This window comes from Chelmon rostratus, chromosome 4 (genome assembly GCF_017976325.1).
Source record: "Chelmon rostratus isolate fCheRos1 chromosome 4, fCheRos1.pri, whole genome shotgun sequence".
NCBI lineage: Eukaryota > Metazoa > Chordata > Actinopteri > Chaetodontiformes > Chaetodontidae > Chelmon > Chelmon rostratus.
In genome coordinates, this window is record NC_055661.1 from 5,378,538 (window position 1) to 5,394,143 (window position 15,606).

Consider the following 15,606-nt stretch of genomic DNA (forward strand, 5'->3'; position numbering starts at 1 on the left):
ATGTAAAAATACTTTGACATTGTAGTAACCTGCAACAAGACTTTATATTTTCTAGGCTGATCACTAAGTAGCTAAGCTGCTACATAAATGTAGTGCACATACAGAAATATCTCTTAACCCCCCTTTTTTTAAATGTTCATGTTTATTCTGATTATTTTTTACTCTTTATGTCAGGTTTATTGTTGCTGAACATTTATTCATGTTTGTTTGATCAAGTTCTTAACCTCAGTGTTTTTTTTTCATCTTGTTATTGAGCCCATTCAGGCTCGATCTCTGCATTAAAGGTGCCATACAAGTACAACTACCTCAAAACTGGTTTGTAAAATATGACAAATTGTTGTAGTTAAACTCCACTGAACTACAACAGAACATGAAGCAGTTAAAATGAGCTCCACCTCAACCACTTACATGCACATGTACTCTGAGAGGGGTGGGGCGGAACAGTGGCACTGGCTTTTTTAACATTAATGCATCAACGATCCAATTACTTTACATGAGTGTCCGCATTTTATGCTATTTCTTGTACTTCATTACTTTTAAGAGGGAAGTATTGCACTTTGTAGTCCACTACTACTACAGTTACTAATTACTTTACAGATGAAGATTTTATGTCAAAGACATGCTGATCAAGAGTGGTGCCTTGTTATAGATTAAACTATCCAGCAGTACATCAAGTAGCAGGAGCTACTACACTATAACTGGAGCTATTACAGCTGCACTGTTTCTTATAGATTAATGCATCAATAATGATAATCAAACATGGTCATTTATCTCCTTTATTACAACACTGACAGGGGACAGGATGAGAGTTTTTTCTTGTAAAACTTTCAGTACAATTTGCTTTTTTTAACTTTTACTTAGTGAGGTTTTGAATGCAGGATTTGGATCCTTCTTCCATTGCTGCCATAAAATAAATGACTGATTTCGAGGGTTTTATTATTATTATTATTATTACTAATTTCTTTTTTTAAAAGTAACGTTTAAAATAAGAACATGGTGAGCTGTAGACATTGTGCTGTCTCAACGACCCGTTTTCTAGGTATTCTATACATAGCCGGTGTAGAATAATCTTATCTGGCAGCCTGTTCTTGTCGGTGTTAGAGCTGCTGTTCTCTATAATCTTCCACTGGGAACAAACTTGCGCTCATGTTTTTGTGCATCACTTCTAGCTACTGCAGGACCACTCTACAGTTACTTTTCGTAAAGCTTTATCATTTCAAAGAATTGTTTTTGTCTCCGTGCTATGATTTTCCACGTGTGCGGGTGTGTGACACTTGTGACTGACGCCGGCAGGGTTTCCCCCGTGTCTTACTGGAGATCGGCCGCTGTGTGTGCGCTGATAAGCTTCGCAGGAGAGAGGCAGCGGCAGCAGGTGCGTCCTCCTCAGCATCCCCGGCTGTGTCTCCGCCCTCTTGCTGCTCGCTATAGGCTGGAGGATTTAAGCGGGCCCGTCGTAATGATGAGGGCTTTCTGACACTTACTGATTTCAAAACTTGACGGGTTTCGAGTTTCGCAGGTAAGACCAGCTCCATGCGCTCTCAAGGCGCACATTAAGGCCAAGTGCGTGGGAGATCAGGGGGGTTAACCTAAAAGTTTTACTGAACGTTTGATACACTCACCCTTCTCTGCTAAACTTACACTACTTTCAAAACACATATCAGCACACTGCAGTGCAGGACCTCCCAGAGGAGTTGATGCATGCGCCTGTTTGGACAGAGATGAACGCAGAGATGGATTACGGAGGCCCTGGGAGCAACGGGAACGGAAAGCTGCGCCAGTGGCTCATCGAGCAGGTGGACTGCGGCAAGTATCCCGGTCTGGTGTGGGAGAACGACGAGAAGAGCGTCTTCAGGATACCGTGGAAACACGCCGGGAAACAGGACTATAACCGGGACGAGGATGCCGCGCTTTTCAAGGTAAAACACCCGCATCCTCCTCTCGTCATCCAGCCACATTGAAACATGTGACTTTCAGAATAAAAGTCAGAAAATGAGTGTATAAACTGGCAAAACGCATCGTTTCAAATGTTCTTAAAGTCTGACAGAGATTCAAAGTGGCATAAAGGGAACACAGAATTATTATCATTATGATGCTTTTCACAAAGTAGGTCTATAATCCATGCACATACCTTCGTGCTTTTAATGTCTTATGCTGTATTTCGCGTTAAATGCTTTAGACGAAGGCTTATCATGTGCAGCACTTTGCATCATGTATTATTATATTGCATAGTGTGAATGAAATGTGCAATAGAAACAGGGCTGCAACGAGTGCTTTCACTGCGTCGATTAGTCTATCGATTACGTTGTGGATCAATGTTTGGTCTATTAACTGTCAGAAAATAGTTAGACAAGTCCGACACAAGTTCCCGCAGCCTAAGATGACTTAAAAAAACAGTTTTTCCTCTAAAGAAAAAATCTAAACCAAATACAAGACAAGAAAACACACCGAGACGCTGAAAATGTCGCGGATTAATTTTCTGTTGATGGAGCACCAAATTACACATTACACTGCGTATAAACTCCACCATCTGTAATAAACTCTATAATAAACACTCCTTTTGTTGAGAGGACGTCTGCTACCTCGGAAAGCTCATGTCTGCGGGCTCTGCAACGCAGGCTTCACGTCTCATCCTCTCTCAAGCTTTAACACGGGCTTTCTGTAAATTGTGCCGGTGACCTGTGTGCAGGCCTGGGCGCTGTTCAAAGGCAAGTTTCGGGAGGGGATCGACAAGCCGGACCCGCCGACCTGGAAGACTCGTCTCCGCTGCGCCCTCAACAAGAGCAACGACTTTGAGGAACTGGTGGAGAGGAGCCAGCTGGACATCTCAGACCCGTACAAAGTCTACCGCATCATCCCCGAGGGAGCCAAGAAAAGTCAGTCCCACACCAAACACCTCATGTTTCTAACAGTGCACAGCAGCGTAGAGATTACAGGCTGGAAGTTAACCGAAGTGAGTCAACATTTGCTTTGAAATGTCTGTTTTAATGCAGTCAAGATATCAGTTGTTACGGTAAACTGGGTTTGGAAATTCTCTGAAGACACGTGTGGTGATTGATAAAGGTCACTGACTCCTCGGTGCAGTCAAAACCACCAGAGAAGGTCACGCAGCGTTGAGACCTCGTTTGTTCATATTTTATTTTATTTTTTTTCTATTTTGCATTTAGGACCCCGACAGGAGGACAGTCCTCTGAGTCCTGCGAGCTACCAGGTGCACCCTACCTACCCTGCCCTGCAGACTCAGGTGATTTTCATACACATGAAAATGAGTGGGGTGGGCTCGATGGGGAGGGAGAGGGAGAGAGAGAGGGAGGTTGAATGTGAAACTGAACCAGTGGATGAGAGGACATCCTGTGCATTCATGAATGACCTTGGGCACACCAGATCTCAAAGACTCTCTGATGCTGACTTCAGGTGCTGTTGGAAATGCTGAAACTTAAAGGGACTCATCACAGACTTTCCAGATACCCGGAAAAGTGTCTGTGTTGTCCAAATTACAAGGATGTGACATTCAGCTGGCGCAAATCATGCAAAAACCAAGTGAATAACGGGTGTTTTCCTGTTTCCAGTCTGTTTGCGTCTTAACCATTACCATATATTTATGTGTGGAATCTGAATTCGACCGGCACAATGCAACCATCCAAACTTTTGACTACTCACCAAAATTGTTTCTTAATTTTTGATTTTTTTTAACTAATATTTTATTCAGTTTTAGCTCCCTGCATTCTTTCAGAGCTGTATATCACGTACAAAATACTAACCTTACTAATTACTAACAATGAAAATATATTTAATTGGTTTTCCAAATGCATCACCATTCAATCCTGCTATGAAGCTCCACCTCTAAAAAATAATTTCACTTGACAGCAGAGTCCTCAGACCTGACGTTTTCAAATAAAACATTAATCACTGAAAAAAGCCTCATCATCATATCCACAGCTTCAGTTTGGAAGGCGGAGCACGCATGTGTCCAGTAGGTGCAGTCAGATCACGTTAAGCTGATCATCTGTGTCTCTGTGTGCAGGTATCACAGTACATGCCCACACCAGAGTGTGGCTGGAGAGACTACTGTCCGGAGCAGGCCGCATTGCCTGAGCTGCCCTTCACCCAGTGTCCCTGTCCCCCCCGCAGCCTGCCATGGCAGGGCCCGTCCATGGAGAACGGTACCGTACTCAGTATTCATATGTCGACATTAGTGTCCTTGGCAGTTTGAATGCTGGGTGTGTAAATGTTCATATGTGCTTGTGTTGAGCTCTTGCCTGCTCCTCTGTGCGTGCAGGATACCAGCTCAGAGCCTCAATTTACTCATACGGTCCTGCTGATAGCCAGCCCTCGCCGTTCACACTGGACGCCAGCATCAGATCAGCGGAGGCGCTCTCAGGTAAACAAGCACTTTCATTTCACTTTTTATCCCCACGCACGATGGAATCAGAAGGAGAAGAAACTATTTGTCTGGGTGACTTCCTTAACTGAGCACTGGATGATCTCTATGTTTAGCTCTGGAGACTTGTGAATAAAGCCATAAATCAAAAACCAAGCAGTGAATACATCCTTACATAAACACCCTGGAAATGTCATAGTATACAACATGTAAGTCTGTATGTGCAAGACTGTACTTTGTTTATGGCCATATATAAAGACATAGCTAAAGATGGAGAGGCCTTTTAAAGTTTACCTTTTTAGGTTACATCCACTTAGACATCTTAAAAAAGACTGATCAGTGCAAAACTGCTATTTGGAAAACGTGGAAAACTGCACAATGTTTTAGCAATCTTTAAAAATGCTCTGATTAGCCTGAAGAGGGCGCTGTAATTAAAGATAAAGTTAAAAAAAGAAAAAGTCAATCGTGAATATTTTGGATTCTTATACTTATTGTCTGATTAGGTATCACTGGTTGCATAAACCCTGAAGGCCGCCTTTTTGATACACACACTGGGCGCTACCTGCCGGCATCAAAGCCTGGAGGCTAGGGTTAGATTATTTACTGCCCCCTAGTGGCCAGAAATTCATGGTTGCTATGTTAGTGCATTCAGAACATAAAAATAAGCTTAAATGAGCTTCAGTTTAAGGCTGAAATGTTTTGGCAATACTTCAGACATGGCTGATCTGACTGGACTGATGGAGGAACTATACTTAAAGTTTAACATTTCATATCGACACAAATCTTGCAACACAGATTCTCGTACTGTAGTCTCAAAAACAGAGACTCCAAGTACTAACACATCACTTGCATTTAACCGTTTACCTGTCTGCTGACTGGCAATTAAATGAAGATAAAATGAAAACTAGTTTAATGCATCAGGAAACGTGTTCAGTAACCTCCACCTGTGTCCTCTTCTCCTCCAATCAGATTACCGCCTGCATGTGTCTGTATATTTCCGAGACAATCTGGTGAGGGAGGTGACCACCTCCAGTCCGGAGGGGTGCCACATAACTCCCTGCTCCCCAGAGGACAAGCCCTACCTGCAGCCTGGAAATCCCGAGGTGGTCCCCCTGCCTGTGGACAGTCTCTCAGTCCAGAGGAGGGCAGAGGAGTGTCCCCCGAGTCCCCCGTCGCCCCTGGAGAGGGGAGTGTTACTGTGGATGGGCCCTGAGGGGCTCTACGCTCGGAGGCTGTGTCAGAGCAGAGTGTACTGGCAGGGAGGACTCTCCCAGTACGGTGACAAGCCCAACAAACTGGAGAGAGATGTCAGCTGTAAACTCCTCCACACGCAGGACTACCTGACAGGTGAGACAGCAGGAAAGACCTGCAACTAACCATTCATTTCTGAATCATTCCATCAGAAGAGCTGTTGTTGATTAGTTGTCTGTGTCAACAGTCCACACCCAAAGACATTCAATTTACAACGATATTTAACACCAGATATCCACATTTCAGAAGCTGGTAGCTGCAAACGTTTGGCTTTTTGCTTTTGGAAATGATAAACAATTGATTATCATACATGATTGATGATTAGTTTTCTTCAGAATTAAAGCATGTAGCACAATCCTCTCCAGTGAGTAAACACGGTGGACTGGAGAAGAGTCTCACTGGCGCTTACACAAAAGTTCCCAATCAATTTCATTCAAGTTTTAGTTTGTTTGTTTTTTTAACCAGCGGGCATTCTGGAGCACAGGAAAACATGCACAAAGTTCTGGCTAAAGCTAAGCTAGCCTCAGTTCGTGCACATCGTGCTTCATCATTTGAGCATCTGATAACACTGCTGTTCTGAAAGTAGTTTCAGACTCCTCAACGACTCGTCTAACAAACTGAATGAAAAATTATTTCACATGTCGCACAGTAAAAGATTTTTATGGTGTTCCAAGCTGCAGCTGTAGCCGGTGGCTGTAACTGACACATCTTCTGTGCTCCTTTAGTAAAACACGAGCATTTGTGGCCACTATCTTTATTTGGAAAAAGAGCTTCAAGTGGAGAAATGGGTAGAAATACTTTTTATAGCAGCACACTAAATATTACCAGTAAGTCTGGTGTAGATTTGAATTCTTTAAAAGGAAAGTTTGTGTGTGTGTGTGTGTGTTTGAACTGCAGCTCATTTACTGTCACTTTAGATAACTATCAGCTAAAACCAAAGCTAAAGAGAAAGACCCTTCAGAAGTCCCTATCACATAATAACTGCGGTTGATAAACTTTTTAAAGTAATGTTTCATGATGAGGCAACAGTCACATGACTTCTTCGTAGCCACATCATCCCCACCCACATGCTGAAACAGCTCCAGCTGTGTAAGAGCCTGACAGCTAGTTGCATTTGCATATATGGTGTGACCAGTTCTTTCCATTCGAATCATCCCAAAGGTCGCATCACCTCAAGTGAAGTTCTTCTGAATTCATTTGAATTTTACCATTGGAGGTGGGTTTTTTTATATCATTGTGAACAATGATTCGATCTCATGTCCTTCCTGACTATCAGAGATCCAGAGCTACGGGCTCCATGGACGGCCGCCGCCTCGTTTACAGGTCCTGCTGAGTTTTGGAGACGAGTGTCTGGACCCGCAGAGACAAAGACGGACCCTCACTGTCCAGGTGACTGCTCACACTAATGTACTGGCACTCATATTGAAGCACTGTCTAATAATCAGCCCTACCTCATGTCTCCTCATTGTACTTCCATTCGTGTCATTTTGCACTTGAGTTCAATGAAACGTCATATTTGCTGGGTTGAAAGTTCAGTCTTGAAAGTTTAGTGTGGTTTGAAAAGTGAAAAATCAGACTCGAAAGCTAAAACATGGGCTTTGAAGGTCTGTAGGAACCTCTTCCCATCATGTTCGCTGCGTGTCATAACTTTAAATTCAGTTTCTGAAGGAGCACTCGCCTGCTTCCAGACCTTTGAATCAGCCCTCGCAGATCTTCTTTTCAGTGCTAAAATCTTCTATCTCAGCTTCAGCTCTTGGGAGTTCTGACTCTGTTTCAACCAGGGAAGACTTGAAAGCCAGAAAAACAGAAACAACCCAAAAAGCAGAGGTTCGGCCAATTGTGTTCGAGCCATTCTTGGCCAGTGGTGTTACAGTAATGGCAGATAACCAGACTGAAGGTTTCACTTCATTACTCAGTCTGACAATGTGCTCATGCTAGCAGGTTTCTGTTTGGGAGGAGTTGCTATTTTGCCCTAAACAATCAGTAACAAGTGATGTCCCACTCGCATCCTCTTCAGAAGCTGCAGTTTTCCTGATCCCACCTACAAAGCTCTGATTGGCTTCTTGTTTTTCCATCAAGTGAAACGGCCGTCAATGAGCATGACTCCAGACCTGTTTGAGGCTCTGAATAGCTTCTGACAGTTATTTAGGGGTCTGCACTATTATTCAGGCTATTATTGTTAGTTCCATTTGCACATGACAGGTTCACATGTCAGATCTTCTCCCTCCCTGCTGAGAGAGCAGACGTTAAGCCCTGAAACAATTGCGTCGCATCTCTGCTGGACCGGTTCAAAAACCTTCAAAAAATCTTTACTTAACATCCACTTGCTTACTTTTCCTGGGACTTTCAACTCCATGTCAGAGTCCTCCTCAATGGTTAGAGTTTCTGCCCAAGTTCGGCAGGTCCATGCAGTCTCCTTGACAACTGAATAAACATCCAGGAGGAAGACCACAAGTGCATCTGAAAGCTGTTTTTTTCGGAAACCTTTGAGTGAAGGTTTTTTTGTCAAACCTGAATTCAACGTTATGAAACACAAGAGCAAAGCAGCTCCTACAGACTTTCAATGGTTATTTTTACATTCAAATCCTACTTTTCACTTTTCAAACCATTGTTGAACTTTGCAAACGTACTTGTAGGCTCTCAAATATTAGTCAGTATAAAGCCTTCTCACTCACCTGCGCGACCTTCCTGTGTTTCAGGTGGAGCCGCTGTTTGCCCGGCAGCTCCTGTACTACACCCAGCAGATGGGCGGCCACTACTACCGCAGCTACGAGCACCCGGGAGTCACGGACCACATAAACACCCCTGAGGACTACCAGAGGGCCATCACACATCACCACAGCAGCAGCCTGCAGGAGTGACCTCAGTGGGTTCAAGTGACTGTTGAAAACGTCTAGATGCAGCAGTGAGCTTTCACACAGGAGACCAGCAACAAGAGGACAAACCCCAACAGTGTTATACATAACAATGGACATTTAGTGACAGTCACTGTTTGCCTTGTGGGCTTCTGTTTTGTGTGTGTTTGTCAGTGTGTGTGCAGGGAACCAAAGTCGCAGTGTTATTTTTCTTTTCCTTACTGTATTTTTAGGGCATCGTGAATATTTTCTGTACTGACTATGCAAAGAAAACTGACAGCTTCGGTGATTGTACTGTAGAAAACTGTGTGATGAATTTTAGTGCCTTAAGGGGATAGTTTGACGTTTTGGGAAATACGCTTATTCTTGCCGAGAGTGAGATGAAAAGATGGATGTTACTCTCAAACTCGCAGTTCAACATGTTATATTTTGCTTGTTTAGTCTGTATAAAAACTGCAGTGCAACAACAACAATTCAACTTTTATGGACGATGATGAGACAGACTATTTCTCGACCACGACCAGTAATTTCCTGGAGGCTCTGCTGGTTGCCTGGCAACTGCTTGAGGAAATAGCTCAGTACATAGCAACAAAGAAAAGAGTGAATTGTCATTTTTGCCCTTTGTTAAATTCATAGAAAATCCTAAGCAGACACAACATCATATGTTATATGAGAGCTTTAAGGTGCTGGGAGGCAAATTATTTACCTTTGGATTGAGCTGGGTTAGCTGTTAGCTTAGCTTAGCATAAAAACTGCTAAGCTAGCTGTCTTCTCTGGCAGTGGCTTCACATTTGCTGCACAGATGTGAGAGTTGTACGGATTTTTTCATTTAACTGTTCTTCTAAATAATTGTGTTGCTAGGAGACACTATCACCAGCGTTTAAGGAATGAATGATGTTTTTTTTTTTTTTCGCCTGGCTGCGTTTGTGAGAAAACTTTCAGGGAGCTGACTTCAGATAAGCTTGTTCAACTCAATTTTGTATCAAATGTCTCAGGTACATGATATATTTTTTAATTCAAGTGTCATATAGCAAATCTGAGAAATGATTGGAGGGAATGGTTGGAGATTTTTTTTGCCTTGAATGAGCACATTTCTATCCTAAAAAACAATAAATGGCTGAAGTGCAAAGAGTAAGGACCTCTGTTCAACTGCGTGAGCTCTTCGTATATGTCAGTGCTACTTCTGTGTGTGTGTTTCTGAACAGGAAGTGTGGTTCAGATGCAGGATGAGGCTGGTTAATCAAACACTTCACTATCACAAACAATGTGGTGACATCACAAGGGGAGGAGAGAGAGGAAGAGGTCGGCCACGCTTTCCGAGCTGCGCTGGAGAGACGGCCTTCCTGGCTTCTACTCGCAGATTAGAAGAGAGTTTCCACTTCATGGAAAATAGTCACAAAAACCCACAAATACATTTGTCACTGCCGCAAAATTGTTTACAAGAAGAGCGAGGACGATGACGTCGCTTGATAAGGTGGCTTTTGAAAAACAATTCAGTCAGTTTACTTTGAAAGCCACTTCCTAATGAGGCCTTTCAGCATGCAGACAGCTTCAGAGTGACCCTTAACACCAACAGCACATCAGAGCTGCAACTAACAGTCATTTTCATTGTCCAATCGTGTTCAGTGTGGTTTTGATTAACAGGTATATTGTTCAGTACATACAATTTAAGAAAAAAGCTTTTAAAAAAGAAGGCAATCACAATGTCCCAGCACCTGAGACCATGTCTTCTAGCTGCTTGCTTTTCCCAAAAACTCAAAGATTTCAAGTTTATTACAATATACACCACCGCAAAGGAGCAAATTATCCCTTTTTACAGGCTTTAATTGGTGAATATTTGTTGCATGCTGTTGCCGTTTGGTTTACAAAATGGCCTGAAATGATTATTGAAATTACTATGGATTAATCCTATGTCAACAATCAATCAATTATCTCATTGTTTCAGAACATTAGTAAATGCTCTTTAAGTACACACTTGGAAAAAAAATGCAGCAAAAATATAATTTCAAGGGTAAGTCTGGTGATAGCCCATGCTTTCTTATTTTTAGTCAATAAATCCCATCAAAAGACCCAAACCAACAATGAATTGATCAATAGGTGTTCCATCATTACCATGAACACACACACTGTAGTTTATTTTGACTAAATCCCAAGGACAACCAAATATGGATTAATCCGCCACTGAAAATAGTCCCAAACTCTCCTCCTATGTGAGAAATATTTGACAAAAACTACAGTGAGCAGCTGTTTTAGAAAATTAATGAGCCTTTTAAAAAAGGAAACTATATATTTGTGAGCCATTTTGAAAGGTTTACGTCATCAGTGGGAACCAGCAGGCTTAAAGCTGAGAGCCACAGGCAGCAGGAAAGTCACAAGTATTTAGAAATGGACTTAGTTCACACTCTTGGTTTGGGTCTTTTCATGGGATCTGCTGACAATGACAAGAAAAATATAAAATATCACCAATTTATCCTTTACATGCAGTAGATTTAAGACATTGAAATTCTTGCCATTAATCATTGTTGAAAACTTCAGCTGGTGTGGATACAGACATTTTCAAGTTTTTATTAATTGAAGCAGATACATGTATAGTTTCAACTGGTGAAGTTTAAAGGTTACTGTGATGCTTGTAGATGTCTGAAAAAACACTGTAACTACGACTGTAGTCACTTTAATGTAGGACACATGTAACATTTCTTTAAAAAACAATATCAAAGGCTTTGCAGTTTTTCGACAGCAGGTGGGTCCTTGAATGTTACTTTTTACCTCAAGTGAAAACATGTTTTTGCACATTTCAAAAAGGGGGAAACCTGCTTGCCTTGGACGTCCCTTAAACTTTACGCAAAGCAGAGAAGGTCAGATACGGACTTTTCCATTCAGACATGATTGATAGCTGTTACATTTTTACAAGTAAGATTATCAAAATGATCACTCTAGTGTATCAATATTAGGCCTGATATATTGAACCAATATGTTAGTCATTATTTTGATGTCAGGATAAGATATTTTAACAAGATTATTGTCCCTTAGCTAAAAGGGTAACACTTAAATTGAAATCCACCAACCACTTTGTATTATTAATAAGTACTGTATTGACTTTTAAGGGCTGAACTTAAAGTTATTTTAGCAACGATAAATATAGTAAAATACAGCTGTAATAACATGGAGAGGCTACAAGCGTTGACACATTAATGAACACTGCAATGTGTCCTTCTAGCTGCTTCTAGCGTGCTACAAACCCTTTACGTGTTTATATAATGCTTAGAAATACTCATGGTTACAGTGTTAATATAGGACAACCCTGTCAACACATTTCCAGTTTAAAGTCTCTGTGTTTGTTGCTCATCTTGACAACTTCTCCTGCTGCATGAATACACTTGTTAGACTGCTCACTTTCTCCATCCTTTTAATTACCCACTCACTCACTCACTCACTCACAGTGAGGAGAAGTCAGATCAAAGTCTAAATGTGTTTTGCAGGTCTTGTCACATTCTCTCCTGAATGGAACAGAGTACTGGCAAATAAAAATAACAAAAAACTCCCCCTTCTCACCTCTGTTACTGTAAACAGAGAGCTGGCGGAGAACGGATAAGGCTTTAGGCTTTGAACTGGGTTTGTGAATGAATCCGTGGGAGGACAGAGAGCTAAGTTTAGAAAACAGACAATCAAAACAACTCCTGCCTGCCGTGCACGGCTTTCCCCTAAAAGTAAATGGGAAACAGAGACAGACGCAGCAAAGGTTTGAGGTGCATGATTGTAGACAATAACAGAAAGTTGTAGTGACTGGATCACTGAAGTGTACAGGTGCTGCTACAACACAGCAGCACGTCCACATTGTCCTCAGATAACCCCTCACGTCTCGTCACACTTTCTCATGTGAGCTGTGGGCGAGTCTGTCTCCTCTGCCCGAGTGATTAGACCAGCCACAACCGTACCGCTCCCTTTCTAAGTCCCTACACCCACCGCCATAATCACGCTTTCTGTTGCCACCATCTCCCTCTGGGATCCGGTTAGAGCCTCTTCTGCTTGCTGCCCTGAATAACGGCCTACACCGTCCCCACCCTGCATACGCCCTGCACTCATGCTCCTCCAAGAGAGCTAGACGCTGACATGCCAGACAGCATGACTGAACTGGTGAGCTGGAGCTCCTGAGATGAATGGCTAAACCATAGACCAACTGTCTGCAAACATGCACTGATGCAAAACGGTTTGCGAGAGTGTGGTGACGAATGGATCCGTAGACAAGTTTAAAGACCGGATGGAAATACTCAGAAGTGATCATTTTGCAAATATTTCTACAGTATAATTAAAACCAGAACAATCTAATCTCCAATCAAACAGCTCTGCATTGAATGTCTCATTTATGACGCTTTCAATGTTCTTTCTTTGACACCTGTATCTGACCTCCCTGTATGTACAGATGTATTAATCTACTCTGCATGTTGAACAAATGGAACAATTTTCAGTACAAATATATCCAGTGTTACAAATAAAGTGACCAAAAAACGATTTGAAATGTACTGTGCTGCATTTTTAACACCTCTTTCTGCAGCATCTCCCATATTATAGCTTGAAAATGAAGACTAATATATGATATGCTGCCTGCCATTCTTATACCTCAGTGGTGACTGTAAATCAATTAGCCAGCTGAACAAACTTCAACAATGTCTGTGGAGTACAGCAAGTTTCAGACAGTCACCATCAAACCATAAAGCAACTGTCAAACGTGTGCAGCTTCATGACAACAAAGCAAACGCGATCTGCTGATGAAGACTGTGTCATTAGGTCTGAAGCAGCTGAAAGAGCAAGTAAGTGGACCTCAAGTCAGAAACAAAACAAATGAAAACGCATCATTTTATCCTTAAGTGTTTTTTTTACTTTATTGGGTGCAGTACAAGGCAACAACAGCAACGCAGAGGACAGATTATTTCAGCGTGCAGATTGAAGACAGCAGAGTCTGCAGCTTGGTCGCAGCCTTCATCCCACTGCTGACCCACAACTGAAACAAGCTATTAGCGACCATTAGCAACACCGTCTGTTAGCTGCATGAGTGGCCATATGTGATTAGCATAACCATCATGACTGGGACTGTCCTACACAGTAACAATGAAATCAACTCATCTAGTGTCTTTAAGATAAGATAAACAGGCATTTTGTGTCCAATCTGGTGACACAGAGATTGAAAGTGATATTGGAAAAAGTGATGAGTTACAATAAGGTGATAACTGAAAACACAGATTTAAAGTTCCTGACTGCACACAGGTAAGAAGCACAGACAGAGCAGTATGGTGGTAGACTGAGTTTATCTCTTCACAGGCTGGATGCAGGAGGGCTGGAAGCAGGTGAGCTGGAGCTGCATGCTGCTCTTAAACTTGTTCAGCAGCTCTTCCAACAACCTGGCGGAAGAGATACAAAAAACATCAATCATGTGAAACGACTCTTAACATCATGAAGCAAACACTGAAAGGTCACAGTCACTTGTATTAGTAACATGGACCAGTATGTGACTCACTTCTTATCAGCTCCACTGTGTAGCTGAGGAAGGGCGTCCAAAGCCAGTTTAAAGCTTGCACTAGAAACAAGATGTTCAGTTAAAACTTAATTTAAAAAAAAAGAAAGGTTATTGACACTGGAAAGCTGGAGATAAAGATCAGAGTGCAACCCCGCCTCCAAAAAAGAGTTGGGACGCTGTGTGAAATGTAAATAGAAACAGAATGTGATGATTTGCAAACCACTGAAACCCCATATTTAATAGAAAATAGCACAAAGACAACACCGTTTCTGCTACTCAGTTTGCGGTCTCCTTTGTCATCAATGGCTGACAAGTTGGGACTGCAGGCAGGTCAGTAGCAGCTGGACTCTTTTGCGATGGAGCCCTGCTGTTGAATACATGCAGAATGTGGTTTGGCATCGTCTTGCTGAAATAAGAAGGCCTTCCCTGAAAAAGACATTGTCTACTTGGCAGCATACGTTGCTTCAAAGCCTGTATATATGGTTCAGCATCAATGGTGCCTTCACAAATGTGCAAGTGACCCATGTGCCATGTGCACTAATGCTCCCCCATGCCATCATGGATGGCGGCTTTTGAGCTGCATGCTGATAACAGTCCTTCTCCTCTTTAGCCTGGAGGACACAGCGTCCGTGATTTCCAGAAAGAATTTCAAACTTTGACTTGTCAGACCACAGGACAGATTTCCACTTCGCCTCAGTCCATCTTAGATGAGCTCAGGACCAGAGAAGGCTGCAGCGATTCTGGATCTGGGTTAAACGCGGCTTCCTCTTTGCATGACAGAGTTTCAACTTGTTTCTGTGGCTGCAGCGATGAACTGTGTTCACAGACGATGGTTTCTGGAAGTGTTCCTGAGTCCATGCAGTGACCTCCTCTACAGAATCTGTCTGTTTTCACCGCAGCGCCGTCTCAGGCCTGAAGATCTCGGCCAGACGATGAAGGTTTTCAGCCTTGTCCTTCGTGTGCAGACATTTCTGCAGATTCTCTGAATCTTTAATGACATCGAGCACTGCAGACAATCAAATCCTCAAATCTTTTCCAGTTTTACTTTGACAAACATTATTCTTAAATTGTTGCACTATTTGGCAGCGCAGTCTGTCACAGGGCGGTGAACCCCTCCTCATCTTCACTTCAGAAAGACTCTGCCTCTCTGGATGCTCTTTTTATACCCATCATGTTACTCACCTGTTGGCAGGTAACCTCATTAACTGTGAGATGTTCCACCAGCTGTTTTCTTTTAGCATTTCACAGCTTTTCCAGTCTTTTGTTGCCACTGTCACAACTTTTTGAAACTTGCTGCTGCAATCAAATTCTAAATGAGGAAATCATTTTCAAAAACAGAGACAATTCTCAGTTTCAAGATTTGATATTTTGTCTTTGTGCTATTTTCAATTAAATATGGGGTTTCAATGTTTTGCAAAGCATCACATAATGTTTCTATCCATGCTGAAAAATTGAACTCTCCTCATGAACTCATACATGTTGACACACACGCGCATGCAAGCATGCACGCACACACAAACGCACAGCAGAACCAGATTACTTTCACTTCCTTTCCATAACCCACAAAGTAACATAAATAGGGATTGTAGTAAGGGATGTGCGACTGGGAA

General features: G+C 42.3%; 2 protein-coding genes across 4 annotated transcripts in view; one reads left to right on the forward strand and one right to left on the reverse strand.

The window, feature by feature from the left end:
* Positions 1-1,377: 1,377 nt before the first annotated feature.
* On the forward strand, positions 1,378-9,607 carry irf4l (interferon regulatory factor 4 like). Of its 3 annotated transcripts, none has more exons than XM_041934740.1 (9): positions 1,378-1,516; positions 1,662-1,916; positions 2,687-2,873; positions 3,165-3,241; positions 4,022-4,160; positions 4,277-4,378; positions 5,348-5,725; positions 6,906-7,018; positions 8,329-9,607. In XM_041934740.1, the coding sequence occupies exons 2-9, from the start codon at positions 1,695-1,697 to the stop codon at positions 8,488-8,490; spliced, it is 1,380 nt and encodes a 459-aa protein (XP_041790674.1). In that variant the 5' UTR covers positions 1,378-1,516; positions 1,662-1,694; the 3' UTR covers positions 8,491-9,607. The 3 variants fall into 3 exon arrangements, with proteins under 3 accessions (XP_041790674.1, XP_041790677.1, XP_041790676.1); XM_041934743.1 differs by having other exon boundaries at positions 1,380-1,516; positions 1,717-1,916; XM_041934742.1 differs by lacking the exon at positions 1,378-1,516 and having other exon boundaries at positions 1,540-1,916.
* Positions 9,608-13,337: 3,730 nt separating this feature from the next.
* exoc2 (exocyst complex component 2) overlaps positions 13,338-15,606 on the reverse strand; it is a 48,155-nt gene continuing 45,886 nt past the window's right edge. The window contains exons 28-29 of the mRNA XM_041934933.1: positions 13,997-14,056; positions 13,338-13,880 (exon numbers count right to left, since the gene is read on the reverse strand). Of these exons, the coding sequence (XP_041790867.1) occupies positions 13,787-13,880; positions 13,997-14,056 (154 nt within the window). The 3' untranslated portion in view covers positions 13,338-13,786. The remainder of the gene's footprint in view (positions 13,881-13,996; positions 14,057-15,606) is intronic.

Excerpts from the sequence above, each read along its gene's own strand:
- irf4l (XM_041934740.1), top strand. The coding sequence starts at position 1,695 with ATGCATGCGCCTGTTTGGACAGAGATGAACGCAGAGATGGATTACGGA. Across the intron at positions 3,242-4,021 it reads ACCCTGCCCTGCAGACTCAG|GTATCACAGTACATGCCCAC; the intron begins GTGATTTTCATA and ends CTCTGTGTGCAG. Across the intron at positions 4,161-4,276 it reads GGGCCCGTCCATGGAGAACG|GATACCAGCTCAGAGCCTCA; the intron begins GTACCGTACTCA and ends CTGTGCGTGCAG.